This window comes from Sorex fumeus, unplaced genomic scaffold (assembly GCF_029834395.1).
Source record: "Sorex fumeus unplaced genomic scaffold, SorFum_2.1 ptg000063l, whole genome shotgun sequence".
NCBI lineage: Eukaryota > Metazoa > Chordata > Mammalia > Eulipotyphla > Soricidae > Sorex > Sorex fumeus.
Window position 1 is genome coordinate 74,903,332 of NW_026606120.1, and position 19,022 is coordinate 74,922,353.

The 19,022-nt window shown below is 42.7% G+C and overlaps 1 protein-coding gene across 3 annotated transcripts; it reads right to left on the reverse strand.

Annotated features, from left to right (window-relative positions):
- Positions 1-720: 720 nt before the first annotated feature.
- Positions 721-15,192, reverse strand: LOC130035647 (keratin-associated protein 4-7-like). Of its 3 annotated transcripts, XM_056127470.1 has the most exons (3): positions 15,107-15,192; positions 14,700-14,812; positions 721-1,952 (listed from the first exon to the last, which is right to left on the reverse strand). In XM_056127470.1, the coding sequence occupies exons 1-3, from the start codon at positions 15,190-15,192 to the stop codon at positions 721-723; spliced, it is 1,431 nt and encodes a 476-aa protein (XP_055983445.1). The 3 variants fall into 3 exon arrangements, with proteins under 3 accessions (XP_055983445.1, XP_055983447.1, XP_055983446.1); XM_056127472.1 differs by lacking the exons at positions 14,700-14,812; positions 15,107-15,192 and having other exon boundaries at positions 721-1,825; positions 1,901-2,001; XM_056127471.1 differs by lacking the exons at positions 14,700-14,812; positions 15,107-15,192 and having other exon boundaries at positions 721-1,825; positions 1,886-2,001.
- Positions 15,193-19,022: the final 3,830 nt, after the last annotated feature.

Here is a 19,022-nt window from a genome sequence, read left to right on the forward strand (position 1 = left end):
TAGGAGTAACCCCGGAGCATCATTGGGTGTGCCCTCCCCAATTTACTGAAAAAAAAATATTCACTGTAGGCAGCTAGATGTCAATTTCATAAGGATCTCTGAGTCTGGTCCCACATTTCCTCACTCCAAGTGAAAATGAGCTGGATATTCATCCAACTCCGTCCTCTGGCTGAGGACTGTCCTGGCTTGAATTTCCCCTCAACTGGGCCTCCCAAAGCTTGCTTGCTTTTAAGAAAAACATACTCATGCAGCGAGTGTATAGGAAACCACTTTCCTCTATTAGAATAAGGAGTCCTGAGGAATGGAGGTGGAATCGTGAAATCACGTACTATATATGCACTCTCTGTAGAAAGAAAGTCGCACAGTGGATGACAAGGAGCGACAAATCAAGAAGAAAACAATAAAATACATTACTCATATTAGTACAGTTTGAAAAATTAAGATTTATTTAATATGTAGGGATATCGTCATAAGACAAATTATGGCAGGAAATATATCTATAAGCTGGGGTTATGTTATCAATAATTTTAAGCTATTTCAAACTTCTAGTTCATTTGGGAAAGATATAGCAATATTGATGGGTGCGGTACATTTAGAGAACAAACACAATTTAAGATAAATGGGAATTGGGGGTTTTCCATAGGCATCTTGACGCAGCTCAGAGTGGAACTACACGGGGAAGTGGGTTGACAGAGTGCAGGTGGGCACAGGTGAGGGTGCTCAGCAGCAAGAGGCACTGGAGCAGGTGGGGCGGCAGCAGGTAGTCTGGCAGCAGATGGGGCGGCAGCAGCTGGAGATGCAGCAGGTGGGGCGGCAGCAGCTGGAACCACCGCAGGAGGAGCCACCACAAGAGGGCTGGCAGCAACTGGAGATGCAGCAGCTGGGGCGACAGCAGCTGGAGCCACCGCAGGAGGAGCCACCGCAAGAGGGACGGCAGCAGCTGGAGATGCAGCAGGTGGGGCGGCAGCAGCTGGAGCCACCGCAGGAGGAGCCGCCGCAAGAGGGCTGGCAGCAGCTGGAGATGCAGCAGGTGGGGCGGCAGCAGCTGGAGCCACCGCAGGAGGAGCCGCCGCAAGAGGGACGGCAGCAGCTGGAGATGCAGCAGGTGGGGCGACAGCAGCTGGAGCCACCGCAGGAGGAGCCGCCGCAAGAGGGCTGGCAGCAGCTGGAGATGCAGCAGGTGGGGCGGCAGCAGCTGGAGCCACCGCAGGAGGAGCCGCCGCAAGAGGGACGGCAGCAGCTGGAGATGCAGCAGGTGGGGCGGCAGCAGCTGGAGCCACCGCAGGAGGAGCCGCCGCAAGAGGGCTGGCAGCAGCTGGAGATGCAGCAGGTGGGGCGGCAGCAGCTGGAGCCACCGCAGGAGGAGCCGCCGCAAGAGGGACGGCAGCAGCTGGAGATGCAGCAGCTGGGGCGGCAGCAGCTGGAGATGCAGCAGCTGGGGCGGCAGCAGCTGGAACCACCGCAGGAGGAGCCACCGCAAGAGGGCCGGCAGCAGCTGGAGATGCAGCAAGAGGGGCGGCAGCAGCTGGAACCACCGCAGGAGGAGCCACCGCAAGAGGGCCGGCAGCAGCTGGAGATGCAGCAGCTGGGGCGGCAGCAGCTGGAACCACCGCAGGAGGAGCCACCGCAAGAGGGCCGGCAGCAGCTGGAGATGCAGCAGATGGGGCGGCAGCAGCTGGAACCACAGCAGCTGGAGCTAGAGCAGCAGGGGCGGCAGCAGCTGGAGATGCAGCAAGAGGGGCGGCAGCAGCTGGAGCCACAGCAGCTGGAGCTGGAGCAGCAGGGGCGGCAGCAGCTGGAACCACAACAAGAGGGGCGGCAGCAGCTAGAGATGCAACACCTGGGACGGCAGCAGCTAGAGCCACCGCAGCTGGGGCGGCAGCACATAGCCTGGCAGCACTGGGGTCTGCAGCAGCTGGACACACAGCAACTGGGCCGGCAGCAGCAGCTCTCTTCACAGCTCTGCTCAGAGCAGACGGAGCCAGAACAGGAGTTGACCATGGTGTCAGAGGGAGGAGGTTCTGGATGGGTTTCTAGGAAGATGGAGTGGATTGAGAAGTTTGGAGTCTCCTGCCCCCACCTCCCCTTTTATACCCTGCTAAGGGGCTTGCTGTCATTGGAAGAACCTCCATTTCCTTGTCACTGTTTCTCCCAGTGGATAGGCTATTATCAAATTAAGCAAGTTTGTTTTCCTGTTTAAACATGTCAAGATAGATGGAAAATATAATTTCTTTCCCTTCGTGTATTAGGAATTACCCCTCATTCTTGAGAATCATCTTTCAGTGATTTCTTGTTTTGCTCCTAGGAATGTTGTCACCTGTTTTCCCATCTTTGGTGGTAAAACCACATCTTGTTATGTGAGACATAATTTCCACTCTAGTTAAGGGAATGCTAAAATCCCCATTTATTTGGTACCTGAGGAAAGAGAGCTGTATCCTAGTGATGGCTCATTCATTGCCCAGTGACAGAGCTGGGAATAGGAACTCTACATGAGATAAAGAAATTGATCAGGTATAGTCCTATTCCTAAGGTCTCATTTTTAAGACTTTCCTATGAAAGTCAAATAACTTTTTAAAAAGAAAACCAAGTTTTGGATCTTATGAGGTTTAAAATATTTTTTGGCAGCATACTTAATATTTAAATCTTTAGTTTTATTAAAGTTTTATAAACCTTTTAAAAGTTTTATTTATTCTTATGAAGTAGGACATACATCGAGTTGTAATTTTTTTTCATGAAAATCAAGAAATAAATATTTACCACCTCCAGATGATTTTTGTGCTCCTTTGCTCTTTTTGTCATAAAATTAACATAATTGTATCCATATTCATAACAAGTTACCAAGGTCTATTGTGCAAAATTTGTGTGTTTGTGTGTGTGTATTTGTATAAAAGAGATCTGATAATTTTTGTGATATATGTTGTAATTCTATAACCATTCAATAAACACTACCTGTTTCTTTCTACCCCTGAAAGACATTCAATTATTTTTCTCTGAATTTGGATATTTTGATATCTTAAGTTATGGATTATGCAGTATTGCCCTTCCAGTAACTGCCAGTTGCTTAGCACAAGACCTTCAATGTCCATTCTTGTTGAAATAGTGGAATTTCCTAGTGAATACTGAAAACATTCAACCGTATATACATTTATATTTCTATACACATATTAATAGTTTCAATATTTAGAAACTGAAATAGGGAATTTCAAGAGAAAGGAGATGGATATGTAGATGGGACTTAACCCGTATCTTTTTCTATAATGTGGTAGCTTAATTAGTGCAAAATGCCTAATGAATTACTAGCTGAATAGTATTTCAAAAAATGTGTGATACTGCCAATCCAGTATTGGTTGTTTATATGCATGTGTCCTTTTGGAAAACAGGGAAGGGAAACTAAAGAACACTACTACACATTCCTGAGCTAGTATTGCACACATCTAAATAGGGGCCATCTTAAACTTGCTGGTGCTTTTATGAGCAAGAATTCTTGACTAATCTTTATATTTTATTTTACTTATTCTTCTGGGAGGGGGAATCACGCAAGCAGTACTCAGGGGGCCTCTAGAACCAATGCCCACAGTTCTTTTTTTGTTGTTGTTGTGTGCATGTGTGTGTGGATTTTTTTGGGGGGGACACATCCAACAGTGCTCAGGGCTTACTCCTGGCTCTGCACTCAGGAATAACTCCTGGCGGGATTGGAGAACCATATGGGGTGCCGGAGATCAAACCAGACTAGTCGCATATAAGGCAGATTCCCCACTCTTTGTACTACCGCTCTGACTCCAGCATTCCCACAATTTTTAACCAACAATGCCAGAGATTCAATGCTAAGAACTAAGACTAGTCTTTCTAATATAAAATCCTAAGACAACCTAACCTAATTCAAAAGAATTTCCATCAAACATGTTCATCAAAACATACACAACATGAGATCATGAAATTTGAGGAGACTAAAGTTCCGAATGAAAGAATTATGGTTCCAGATGATTTTTTCATCCATGCACTAGAGACTAAATCTTAGAAGATGACATATCAGAATCTTTCTTAGACTAAAAAGAATAGTCATCCATGCATGATATTGCATGGTACAGGAAAGAAAAAATATGTCTAAAGTTCTCAATGCAATTCTAGTTGAACAACTCATACACCCTAACATTCTCTTGACTCTCAGAGCCTCTTCCCAATAAGAAAATCTCCTAAACGGATCAGTTACCCTGGGAATTAGGTAGAACAGAGACTCAGAATTGTTGCTCTATAAATAGTCATAATACTAGAGACTAAAGCATTTTACCATAAAAAACAGACATCTGTTATGATAGTCATGTTTTACAAGTCCACAATTATTGCTAACCACTTACTGTCATTAAACAATGAATTAAACTCTAATGGAAACAGTGATGCATAAACAGTGTGAAATGGGCTAAGAATATTCTTAGCATGATGGAGGCCCAGTTTTGATCTCTGGTACCATATGGCCTCCTGAACACTACCAGGAATGACCCTTGAGCACAGAACTTGGAGTAGCTCCTGACCACTGCCAGGAGTGACCCCAAAACACAAATAAAATAAATGGAAGCATAAAATGTAAAAAAAATTGTTTTCTAATTTTCTGTGAGCATTAAGAATAGTTCTATATAAATTTTAGTAGATTTTGTTCTAAGTCCTTAAACAATGTGTCAGAATTTTGGTAGGAACTGCATTGACTCTGTCTGGTACCATAGGTAGGAATGTCATTTTGTCAATGTTAGTTTTTTCAATCCATGAATGTGGAATAGTTTTCAACTTCCTGGTGTTGGCTTCTGTTTCTTTCAATAGTGACTTATAATTTCCAATAGTCTTTAACATGTTTTGTAGGTAGGGAGGGGTGATGATGTGGACTGCTTGTAACATAAGGCCAGTGGTGCCTCCTGGGAACTTCTGTGGTGGTGATATGACATAACTATACAGCTAAGTCATAAGGGTTAACATTATTGTAAACTTGTGATCCAAACTATAACAATTAAATTTGGGGGAAAATGAGTTTTCTAAGTGGGTAGGAGACTATCTTGAGATATTGGTGGAGGAACTCTGACACTGGTAGTGTGTGGGGGGTTGAAACATTGTATACCTAATACTTTATTATTAGCATGATTTAGGATTGTAAATCATAGGACCTAAATAAAAATTGGAAAAAATAATAACACCTTTTTTTGGTTGTTTTTGGGCCACTCCTGGAGATGCTCAAGGCCTATGCCTGGTTCTCTAACCATGGATCACTCCTGGTAGGGCTCAAGGGTACAACTCAGGTCAGCTTCATGCAAGGCAAGAGCTCTACCCACTGTATTATCTCTCTAGCCTCCCCCAAAATCTTAAAAATATTTAAAAATATTTAAATTTAGGTCTATATAAAATGCATATGAAAAGAGGGGTAATAAGAGTAAATTTGCCATCATGGTGCCATCATGATCAATGGGGAGTAAATGTTTAACAAAACAAACTTTGGGATTAGCCTGAAAAAGAAAAAACTAGAACAGTTACCACTTTGGTTATTAGGATTGCACCCAAAGTAGGACAGAGTATGAGATTCATGTTTCTAGCAAGTTCACAATCATGTTGAAAGCCCAAAGTGACCTACCCTTTTATGCTGTTCATTCAAGCTGTGAACAAATGGCTAAAATATATTTTGTTCAAAAGGTGGATAATTTATTTTAGTTTAGTTTTGTTTGGGGGCACACTTGGCAGTGCTCAGGGCTTACTCCTTTCTCTGAGCTCAGAGATCACTCCTGATGGCACTCAGGAGACCATATGGGGTTCTGGGCATTGACAAGTGCCCTACCCACTATGCTATCACTCCAGTCCCAAAGTGAATAATTTTAGAGTCACTAGGGTTGTAAATGCTATGTAGAGTCTCCTACCAGGGAATTTACAGTTGAGAAGAAGACTGAACACATCTCACAGACAGATATACAGATAGACACACACAGAATACAGATAGACATACACACAAAATGCAATGTGATAAAGCAATATCAAAACCTCTCATGGTCAAGTAATTTTATTAAGATAATTAGTATTAAGGAATAGCCTATATCATAAATTGGTAAATGTGTATATATATTGACAAATACAGATTATTTCCATATTCAAAATTCTGGTTATTGCAAAATAATTGTACTTCATTATGAGAGTGTAGATCTGAGAACCAATGTCAATTCTCTGGATAAATACTCAGGGATGGTATTTCTGGATCCAATAGAAGTCCTATTTTTAAAGTTTTGAGGTCCTCTAATGAAGCTTTTTATAATAAATGCACACATTATATTCTTACCAATACAGTGCCAGAAATCCTCTTCCCTTTCTCTACCTCTTCATAACACACATAACAATTACACCTATTTTTTATGTTTAAGTAGAGCTATCATTAATGTTATATAGTTTTATTAAATCAATAGAAGTGGTACCTGAATGCGGTTTTGCTTTGCATTTCTCTGATGGTTAGTCATTTTTCACAACTTTAATAGGCCGCTGTTGTGATCCTTCTTTCAGGGGAAAACATGCTAAGTATAGAGACGATGGAAATGCACAAGGTCTCATTTTGTAGGCTGAGCAGTCAGAATTCAGATACAATTCCCAAGTCCATGGGCTATTTATGCCTTTAAATAAGTTAGTTTAAAGCAAGTAATGAGTTACAGTTTTTAAGGACACTCATTTTTGGAACCATTTGAAAACCAAAGTTCTAATATACATATTAGGTTAAAAGATATCTTCCTTTTAGCTTTTTACTTCTTCTATGAGACTGAATTCTAGTTTGAATGCAAGTTTCATTGTGAGTAATCACTTAAGTTTTCTTTAGTGGGATATTCTTGTAGCAGATATTGTTTCACAAAAGAAACAGTGATATGTATTCTTGATGTACTGAAAAGGTTAGTTAGGGAGCATCAGGAATTCCCCCAAAAAATGGGTTATGTAGAAAAAAAAATAAATTGAAAAAAATTTATAAAAAAAAATTGCACGTGTCCATTTTGAATCAGAATAGGGAATTCTAAAATAATTGACATAGAATTTGATTGTAATTTTTGATTAACTAATGAGATGTTTTACAAAATGAAAATAAAATTTTCTCAAAATCTGTCTAAGACATCAGAAAGCATCATGTGTTTTGTTGAGTTAAAGAACTTTCTCTGGCCCTCTGGAAAGAAAGATGGCAGCCGCTTCGGAGCTTTATGGAAAGCCAGGTATGAGCTGGTCGTGATGGGGCGACTGAAACCTCATGGGAAGGGGGCATTCCTGGCTCGTCCCTCACGCCCTACCGAGATCACGAATTGCCCCCCATGAGTGGCTCTCCAGCACGGCCATGGCTCCAGAAGCACAAGGACTTAATGCAGAGCCCAGCAGCCTGCAGCAGAAAAGTGAATGGACTATGTGTTAATCCACGCCACCATGCCTTCCAGGAGGGGAAAGGGTGTTGCTCCCTTCCGCCTTTTCCCTCTAGAAAGAAAGATGGCAGCCTCTTTGGAGCTTTATGGAAAGCCAGGTATGAGCTGGTTGTGAAGGGGCGACTGAAACCTCATGGGAAGGGGGGCGTTCTCGGCTCATCCTTCACGCCCTACCGAGGTCAGGAGTTGCCCCCCACGAGCGACTCTCCAGCACGGCCATGGCTCCAGAGCACAGAAACCAATCTCATAATTATCTGACTCTCAGCAGAAATACTTCCAGGCTTAATAAGTAAAATACCAGAAATCCAAAATCGCGTGGCCGCTATTGCAGCCACGCGACATCATTTGATTCTTGTGACCAGCTGTAGAAAACAAATTATTTCACAATGCCTTCTCAGCATGTCTGATTTGGGGGTGTAAACTCTAAATAATAATGGGGCATCTTTTGTCGAAACAATGACTCTAATCAAAGTAGATAGACTGTTAACTAGAATTCATCTGTCTCACAGGCATTTGGAGGGTTGGTGGGGGGGTTATTGAGGTTCTTCATAGTGAAAAATAAGTTTCGGTAAAGGGAAATGTGTTTGATATTTGCATGACTGAGACTTAAACCTGAAAGCTTTGTAACTTTTCCCACAGTGATTCAATAAATAAATAAATAAATAAAAAGAAGTGACATAAAGATAGATGTGCAGGGTCTTTGCATTTTGTCAATTATGAGGTACAGGAGTTGACAGTCATGAAAGTGTGGTAGTTTTGCAACCAAAACCATAAATTTTAACACTATAGAGTTCATGTTACCTCAGCTCTAATTAAAAGTGTTTCAATAAAAAAAAAAGAAAAGAAAAAATAAAGAACCTTCTCTGGACTGAAGAGTGGGGTTGGAGGTTCATGAGTCTAGAGTAAGGTTCTCAGTAGTAAGACCCACTGGAGCATTGGCGCACCAGCAAGATATTCTACAGCAGTGGTTGTCAAGCAGGAGGGGCAGCGACAGCTGGACACACAGCCATTGAGTGGAAGCAGGTGGTCCTGAGCAGGGTGTCTGACATCAGATGGGCTGATAGGAGGTTCCCACAAGAGGCTTTGGCCAGAGCCTTGGTCAGAACATAATGAATCAAACCAAGAGCTGGCCATGCCAGAAGGTGAGGCATTGAATGGGTTTCCAGGAGGGTGAGGTTCTGGAGCTTGAAAGTATCTTCAAGTCAGGACCTGTTAACACACTGCCAAACCCTGCATGGTCAAGACATCCTCCTTGCTTTTGTTTACCTAATATTTAAATAATCATCAGATCATAAAATAACCTCTGTCAATTTCTTTTTATTTATTTATTTATTTATTGAATCACCGTGGAAAAAATTACAAAGCTTTCAGGTTTAAGTCTTGGTCATGCAATCATCAAACTCATTTCCCTTCACCAGTATTTATTTTTCACCACCAAGAACCCCAATAAACTCCCCCTCCTAACCCTCCCCTTCACCTTTTTCCCTCTGAAAAGCAAGATGGCGGCCGCCTCGGAGCTTTATGGAAAGCCAGGTATGAGCCAGTCATGACGAGGCTACTGAAACCTATGGGAAGGGGGGTGTTGTGAGGCAGATGAATTCTAGTTAACACTCTATCTACTTTGATTAGATTCATTGTTTCGACAAAAGATGCGCCACTATTGTTTAGGGTTTGCCTTGAACGCAGCCAACATGGCCGACTAGAGTTCGATTCCTCCGCCCCTCTCGGAGAGTCCGGCAAGCTACCAAGAGTATCTCGCCTGCACGGCAGAGCCTGGCAAGCTACCCGTGATGTATTCGATATGCCAAACACAGTAAGAACAAAATCTCCAATGGAGATGTTACTGGGCCCGCTTGAGCAAATCGATGAACAACTGGAGGACCATGACTGTGACTGACTGGACTCCAAAATCAGACCTGCTGAAAAGGCATTGTGAAATAATTTGTTTTCTACAGCTGGTTACAAGAACCAAATGATGTTATTTGCTATTCCGCGATTTTGGATTTCTGATATTTTACTTATTAAGCCTGGAAGTATTTCTGCCAAGAATCAGATAATTACAAGATTGGTATCTGTGGCTCTGGAGCCATGGCCGTGCTGGAGAGCCGCTGGGGGTGGGGTGGGCAACTCGTGACCTCAGTAGGGCATGAAGGACGAGCTGGGAACACCCCCATTTCCATGAGCTTTCAGTCGCCCCATCACAACCAGCTCAATTCCAAAAAGCTCCGAGGCAGCTGCCATCTTTCTTTCCAGAGGGAAAAAGGTGGAAGGGAGCAACACCCTTTCCCCTCTGGCCAGGCATGGTGGTGTGGATTAACACATAGTCCATTCACTTTTCTGCCCCAAGCTGTCAGGCTCTGCATTAAGTCCTTGTGCTTCTGGAGCCATGGCCGTGCCGGAGAGCCGTTCATGGGGGGCAACTTGTGACCTTGGTAGGGCATGAAGGACAACCTCTGTCAATTTCATGGTTTAAACTCATTGAAATTAAAATGTCTCTTTCTAGGGCCCAGGAGATAGTGCAAAGATATGGAGGCTCCAGACTTGAATCCCAGTTGTGCATGATCCCCTTCTAGCACTGTTGAAAGTAGACTCCAAGCACCACTGACCGTGGTCCTTCCAGATTGTTTTCTTTTATCAGGTGTATAAAATTGATCTGATTTGCTAACTTTCTGCTCCACACTTTACAGCATCTAGTCCATACTCTTGTCACATGTATTTGGTCTTGGAAAGTATTTTCTTACTCTACCTACTGATCCCTTTCAGGGTGGCATTGAGACATCATATTTCTGACTGTGCATTTCTTCTAATACCCAAAGGAAAGCAATCCCATTTAAACAGGGCAAGTTATGAACGGAACTAGAGGAAGTGAACTTGTTTTTGAGCTGTGAGGAAGGAACAATGCCATGAACATGGTCGCCTTTATGCCCCTGGAAGAGGTTTCCTTGAACGTTTCAAACATTGTCTCATGTACAGCATACTAAACCTCCATAAACAATTTATCTGTATAATTCCTGTTACTGTAGTTCATTATAGATTTTTGGGTTATTTTACTATTGTATAGATTTGTGCTTTATTTCTCTAGCTAATTTTTTACATTCTGTAAGATACTGCCTCCTATCTATTTTGACCAATGAGTCAATCACTTCCATGATCATTTAAATTTACTATAACTAATTTCAAATTTAAGTAAAAGTTATGTACATTCAAAGACACCAATTCTAAGTGTTCCATTTGGTGGGTTTTGATACCTGGTAAGTCTATCACCTCGAAGGAGTCACCATGCCTACATGCTCCAATCTCTCTGTCTCCTCCCTACTGACAGTATCCATACTTTGGAGAGGGAAGGTCCATGGCACCATCAGCTACAGATTCACAAGAATCTAATGGACTGAAGCCTCATTTTGACTGAGCTTCTTCTCCCCATCTATCCTGTTTCCCTGTTTCCCCACACACACACTTCTTTTTTTCCAGTTTACCTTTCCCCAAAGCCTAATACTTACTTTATTTAGGCTTGTAGATGTGTGAACCAGGGGTCCAGCCCACAAGGAAGTTATTGTTCCATTTGTCACCCACCCTCTCCAAAAACTTGATTCCTGTATCTCTTTTCCACTTCTTTTTTCTGAGCAGACAAGACGGTGACTTTGAGGGTAGGGGTTGCCATCTTCCGGCTGTAAGCAGGTTGCCAGTAGAGAGCTCTCTAGGTACATCCCAGTGTCTCTCACTTGGTCTGCTCATGGCAGAAGACCCAGTGGACCTTGGCAGTCACAGTTGTGGTGTTTGCCGGAGCTATCCTTGGTGCTTATACAACATCTTTTCAGTTATGGTGCTCGCCAGAAACTGCACCCCTTGCTGTCTGGGGTAGCTGGGAATTGCTGTGGTGCCAGGAATGATGCAGGCAGAGCTGCCAGGCTCAACAGCAGCCGACCAGGATCCTACTTGGTGTATGTTGTTTTTCTTTTTTCCTCAATAAATCTATTTATTGAATCACCGTGAGAGCAGTTACAAAGCTTTCGAGTTTAAGTCTTGGTCATACAATGATGAAACACCTGTCCCTTCACCAGTGCACGTTTTCCACCACCAAAAACCCCAGTATACCCCTCTGTCCCACACCCTCCCCCTACCTGTGGGGCAGATGATTTCCACATTATTCTCTCTCTACTTTGATTACATTCAATATTTCAACACCAGACCCACCATTATTATTTGGGATTTTACCCCAACACTCAGATCTGCTGAAAAGGCAACATTAGACAATTTGTTTTCTATTGCTGATTATGAATTGCATATGATGTTTCATGGCTGTGGTAGTGGCCATGTGATTTTGGAATTCTGAAATTTTATTTTTTTATGTAGGAGTACTGCTATTTATTCAGCCACTGATTAGCTGATTGAATTGGACATGAACTCCACCTTACTTTTTTTCATAATTTTATTTATTTCTTTTTCTTCTTATATTTATTTATTGAATCACTGTGGGAAAAGTTACAAAGTTTTCAGGTTTAAGTCTCAGTCATACAATGATCAAACACCTTTCCCTTCACCACTCATTTTTCACCACCAAGAATCCCAATATACCCCCCTCCAACCCCTCCCAATGCCTGTGAGGCAGATGATTTCTAATTAACTCTTCTCTACATTGATTACATTCATTATTTTGACAAAAGATGAACCATTATTGTTTAGAATTCCCCCCCCCAACAATCAGAATTGCTGAAAGGGCATTGTGAAATACTTTGTCTTCTATAGCTAGTTATGAAAATCATATAATGTTGCGTGGCCACACAGATTTTGAATTTCTGCAAAGAGCCAGACAATTATGAGATTGGTTTCTGTGCGTCTGGTGTTATGGCTGTGCCAGAGAGCCGCTCATGAGGGGCAACTCGTGACCTCAGTAGGGTGTGAAGGACAAACCGGTACCACCTCACTTCCCATGAGACTGCAGTTGCCCCATCACCACTGGCTCATACCTGGCTTTCCTATAAGCTCTGAGGCGGGGGCCACCTTGCTGCAATGGGGGGAGGGAGGGAGGAAAGGTGGAAGGGAGCAACACCCTTTCCCTCCCGGGGAGGCATGGTGCCGTAGTTTAATGCATGGTTCATTCACTTTTCTGCAGCAAGCTGATGGGCTCCATATTAAGTCCTTTTGCCTCTAGACCCATGGCCATGCCAGAGAGCCACTTGTGGGAGCCAACTCGTGACCTCAGTAGGGCATGAAGGACAAACTGGTACCACCTCCCTTCCCATGAGGCTGCAGTTGCCCGGTCTCCGCCCGCTCATACCTGGCTTTCCAATAAGCTCTGAGGTGGCATACACCTTGCTACCAGGGGGGAAAAAGGTGGAAGGGGGCAACATCCTTTCCCTCTTGGGAAGGCGTGGTGCCGTAGTTTAACACATGGTCCATTCAGTTTTCTGCTGTATGCTGCTGAGCTCTGGATTAAGTCTTTTTGCCTCTGGAGTCATGGCCATGCTGGAGATCCACTTGTGGGGGGCAACTCTTGACCTCAGTAGGGCGTGAAGAACGAGCCAGTACCACCCCCTTCCCATGTTGCCCCGTCACCGCAGGCTCATACCTGACTTTCCAATAAGCTCTGAGGCAGCGGCAACCTTGTATGCAGTCCAGATGCATTTCTACCAAAAGTCACTGGGTTTTGAGATTTGTTTCTGAGTCTCTGGGATCATGGCGTTAAGCAGTTTGATAAGGAACCAGAGAGGCCATGCCTCCAATTATATAGCTGAGCCGGAGGTGGTTTGTGGGTGTGTCTCCCACATACCTAACTTTTGGCCATTTATTTTCTTGGTAAACTTTACCCCAAGTTTTTGGCGTCTGGCCAAAGGCACAGCAACAATTTTGGGGTACCTGAAAGTCTGACGGTGCCATCAGGCTGCTGATGCATTTGCCTCACAGGTACAGATTGACCTGCTGGCAACACCATACCCCCTCCCCAACACTTCTTGACCAATAACTTGAGCATGAATATATGTCCAGATTCTGCTTTTAGAGAGTCTAACCTAAGGCAGTCAAGTTGGGCCTGGAAACAAAGATCTTGAGGATGAGACTGACTAAAGGATGAGTGCATTGCTGCTGCGTGGGTCCTGCCCATTCTTTCCAATGAGAGGGGGAAATGGCTGATAACTGCCACTGTGAAAGCATTTGTTGAAACAATATGAAGAGAAAATGGTCAAGAGAGTTAGCAGTTGAATGGATAGTAAAGTCCAGAGCTGAACATTGTCAGTGATACTCATCGTGCTGTATGAAAAATGTGTTAAACTTTTGTAACTGCTTGTCTTTCACAATCTATAAAGCAAGCCCGGTGAAGACAGGCTTTTCCTCCATATAGTTATATCATTAGGCAATATACTGTAATATGCCTGATTTTGATGGTATTGTTGACACATGAGTTATTTCATTACATATTTAAATAAATATATATTCATGAAGAGAAAAAAAGAAAAATGTGTTGAGTCTTTGAGAATGAGACTCAGAATAGAGGTGTCCGAGATAGATTTTCAGTTTCATGCCCACAAAATGGAGTTTCAGAGAAAGTAGTTTGTTGGGGAGATAGTCCTAAGGAGGGCAGCAGGGTTCCTGGAGGATGGAGTCAGAATAATTTAAGAGAATAATTTCAGGCCACTGGATACTGTTATCAGAGGAGTTCTGGAAAATAGAACAACATATCTCCCTTCAAGGAAAAGAGCTGGACCTTTTCCCACCAAGCCCATTCCTGGCTGAGCTAAGTCTAAACTCCTCCGCAACCAGACCACCCACTGCTGTTCTCAGCAGAACCTACTTGTGCAGAGTTCTCACTGCCTATGTCGAAACTATCTTCTAGATAGTTTGAGGTTGAGGAACACTGGGGGATGAAGTCGAAACCTGACGTGACCTTCAGTGATCAACTCTACCTGCAGACAAGAGCAACAACTGACAGCTAATGATGGCAATTCAAAGAGGAAAATAAACAGAAATGCTGTCTTTATATTTTTACGGGGAATTACAATTTATTTTAGAAAAGAACAATTTCACATGAGAACATAGACATACATCAACTTGTATGACATGTGGGTTCACAAGCTCCATAGAAAATTCCATTTGTTTCATTTGAAGGAGAGAGCCAGGAGGATGTGGTATATTTAGGGGTTAGAATCAGTTTGAGTTCAGAAGAAACCAAGAGTTTACAAGTGCTCTCATTTTTCAGTACTGAGTAGGACTACACAGGGAAGTGGGTTGACAGAGTGCAGGTGGGCACCGGTCAGGGTGCTCAGCAGCAAGAGGCACTGGAGCAGGCTGGGCGGCAGCAGGTGGTCTGGCAGCAGATGGGGCGGCAGCAGCTGGAGATGCAGCAGGTGGGTCTGCAGCAGCTGGAGCCACCGCAGGAGGAGCCACAGCAAGAGGGACGGCAGCAACTGATAGAAATGCAACAGCTGGGGCGGCAGCAGCTGGAACCACCGCAGCTAGGGCGGCAGCAGCTGGGGATGCAACAGAGAGGGCGGTAGTAGCAGCTAGGGCGGCAGCAGCTACTGGGGCGGCAGCAGCAGCTGGGACGGCAGCAGCTGGGGCGGTAGCAGTAGCTGGGGCGGCAGCAGCAGCTGGGGCGGCAGCAGCAGCTGGGGCGATAGCAGCAGCTGGGGCGGCAGCAGCTGGGACGGCAGCACACAGACTGGCAGCAGATGGGCCGGCAGCACACAGACTGGCAGCACAGGGGTCTGCAGCAGCTGGGCCGGCAGCAGCAACTCTCTTCACAGCTCTGCTCAGAGCAGACGGAGCCACAACACGAGTTGACCATGGTGTCAGAGGGGGGGAGGTTCTGGGTGGGTTTCCAGGAAGGTGGACTGAGAAGTTTGGAGTCTCCTCCCCCCACCTTCCCTTTTATACCCTGCTAAGGGGCTTGCTGTCATTGGAAGCACCTGCATTTCCTTGTCACTGTTTGTCTCAATGGATAGGCTATTATCAAATTAAGCAAGTTTGTTTTCCAGGTTCAACATTTCAAGAATGGATGGGAAAGACTGTTTCCTTTTCCTGATGGGTTGGGAACTTCCCTTCTGTGGTCATGAGTCATCATTTCTGTGATTTCTTGCTCTTATTTCCTCAAGGAATGCTGTCACCTGATATCTGCTTACAACCTTTGGTCTCATTTGAAAATTTTATCATGTCAACTCTTGGTGATAATGATGGTGAAAGGCTCAGAGTTTTCCTGCTTAAAACATAAAGATGCATTTCCGTTTCATAGCTCATTTCTTGTTATCAGGGATTTGAAGGTGAGCAAGTGCACTCTGACCCTAGGGGAAAAAGTCTTATTAAGTTTTACTTCAGCCCCCACTGCAAACAGTGACCCATTTTCTGGACTATCTAAAGGGAAACAAGTAATAGTTTAAAAGAGGAAAACAAGCTGTGGAACTTTTGTTCACTTCTACTTATTGAGAGATACAGATTATATTTCTTTATTGAAATATAAATAATTTTGATTTAATGTATATATTTTAAGGTTTATATACCATACACTCATGATACCATCAGAGCAATAAAATAAGTATATCCACTATCTCCATATACTTTATTATGATCCTTTGACTTTTTGTTTTCTCTCTCTTTCTCTCCCACCCCCCCAACTCTTTCTCTGTAGAGGAGAGTTGTGCCACACCTGGCAGTGCTCAGTGTTTACTTCTGGCTCTGAGCTCAGGCATAACTCCTGGCCAGGTTCAATGGACCATATGAAGTCCCAGGGATCAAATTGGATTGGTTCTAAGCTAGGCAAGTGGCTAGCCAAAGTACTATGGCTCTGACCCCTGTCCTCTTGTTAATTTATTTTTTCTGATAAAAAATAAAATACACAGCTCTATATCCACATTAATAACAAGTTTTAAGTATACCAAACTCTCACTAACTGTACATTTTTATTATAAAAAAATCTAGAATTTACTCATATAGTTTGCTGTAATTTTATACCCATTGAACAAAAGCTACCCATTTTCCCCATGACTGAAAACCACCATTTTTCTCTACTTCTTTGAATCTATTTAAAATATTTTCTGTAAGTGGAATTAGAAAGTTTTGTTCCTTAGTGACTGAACTTTATTTGGCCTAATGTCTTCTGGACTTATCCATGATATTGCAAAGAGTTATTTCCCTCTTTCTTCTAAAAGCAGAACAGTATTCTATGTATTTGCATATTTTCTTATCTTTCTGTTACTGGACATTTGGTTATTTTTTTATCTTGGATACTGTGGATAATTCTTCAATAACAACATCAGTACAGATCTATATTTGAAAGTCATCTAATTTTTTTGACATCTATGCACAGCTGAGATGTTGGATTTTATAAGCATTCTATATTTAATTTTTAGGGAACCTGCATACATTTTTTCTATACTCAATGACACCGTTTTATATTCCCATCACGGAACATAAAGTGTTCGCTTCTCCACATCATCATTAACACTTCGTTATTTTATTATTGTTGGTGTTATCTATCCTTAAAAGTGTGAGTGGATGTCTCATTTTCTCTGATAACAATTGTATAAACATAGTTTTGGCACTTCTTAGAGAAAGTGGTTTCAGAGAACTAGAAATTCCATCCAACAGCATAATCGTAAGTTTCAGTCTACTGCTCTTCTTTATTGGGCTGATAATCCTTCTGACTCTGACTTTTTCTCTTTGGGACTTTGATAGAGTCCAGTGACTTTCCTTTTTCCCAGGTTTACATGCTAGCCTGAGTTATACTGCCTAGTATCCTTGCCTTTACTCATGCCCTAGTATCTATCACAATTGAATTGCTGAATTTTGAAAAGGCCTTCTTTTCTTTTCTTTTTTTTTCATTATTCAAGTTATTGATCAGATTTTTCCTTTCTGTTTTTATTTTCAAGGAGGAAACAGAAGTTTCAGAACATACTTATATACATAAATATGTATAACTAAATATACTAATGTATTGGAATGCAGATTTCAATGATGCACACATGCCCAACAAATGACCAGTTGACTAATGTTGAAAAAAATGAGTGTAGTTCCATTTCAGCAGTTGAACATATAGACACTTCCCTTTGGGGATTGAGGAATGCTCAATCCTGACATGATCTTTTATCCCTTCTATCACCTTGGGTGTCATTTTCAGCATTAGGATGTTTTTGAGTAGCCATCTGTGTTGTTAGTGGTGGTCTTTCTAAGCGTTCTTAATTCAACCTAATTGAGTTTTCGTAAGCTAAGCTTAGCAAAGCATATAAAATATGAAGTCACAAAGTTGTGGGAGATTAAAATGTTGAAAGATCATGATCCCAAGTGCTTTGGATTTCCTTGCATTAGAGACTAATTTACACTATGAGATGCCATAGTCGTTCAAAGAATGAAGAGGAGTTGTTTTGCATGATGATGCATGATACCCAAGAAGAGTCTATGTGTATTTCTTAGGTCCATCTAGTCGAAACCTTCATATACTACAAGATCACATTCACTCTAATTGCCTCTTCCTAATTATAATATCACCAAAATGAGCCAGTTACAACTGGTATCAGGTAGAACAGAAGATTGAGAACTGCTGGTCTGTAAATAGTCACAGGACATTTTGTCATAAAAAGGATATAAGCATTTCACACGTTAGTCATCTCACCACAAACCCACATGTATTAATGACAGCCCCTTACTGTCATTAAATCAGGAGGCAAGCATTGACACATTCATCACAGTGGGATACTTTAAAAAAAAAAAAAAGAAAAGACAAATGAAAAGACATGCTAATCCTCTCTGAGCATTCAGAACACTCAGCCACTAAAAAGTGCTTGGAGTTCAGAGTTACATAAAAGAGTTTAGGAAAATGTGGGAAAGTATTAAAAGTACTGGGATGGTGCCATCAGGACCAGAGAGGACCAGATGAAACAAAGCTGCCTTCATGATTAAGGAAGGAAGGTTAGTGTGCGAGAGCTAGTTTTGCAGAGAAATCTCAAAACCAAAAAGGGGAAATCAGATAAAATGATGGATGGTTTCTGCCCTGTTAAAGTCATAGGTCCAGTAAAGCAAATGCCATATGCTGCTTCCACCCATTCTCTCATCCTCATCTAGTTTCTGCTACTGCCCTGACCCCAACTTCCACATTCACATAATTAAAAAATAGCAACTTGGGACTTTGGATTGAACTCTGCTTGGTTGTTAGGATGATGTCTGAACCTGCCTCGTAAGCTCTGACGAACTCATATATAGCATCACTTGATCACTTGACATCCCGTTACTCATCGATTTGCTCGAGTGGGTGCCAGTAATGTCTCCATTTATCTCTGTCACGTGCTAGTGTAGCCCAATGGTGCCTGCTCGTTCTAGGAACACAAAGAGCCTAAAACTGATCATTCAGGGTCTTGACGAAGAAGTCTGACCATCTCGTAGGTGGGCGGCCATGCGGGCTTTTGACATCCCGTGGAATCCAGTCGGTAACAGTTCTAGTCCAGTAGTCATCTCCAAATCTCATTACATGTCCAGCCCATCTGATTTTCGATGCCTTGGCAAATGACATAGCGTCCCTGACTCTTGACCATCGACAGAGGTTGGAACTTCGGATTCTTTTTCTCATTTGAGTGAAACGTGATACTCCAGGCATAGTTCTTTCGATTCCTCTTTGGGAGACCCGAATAG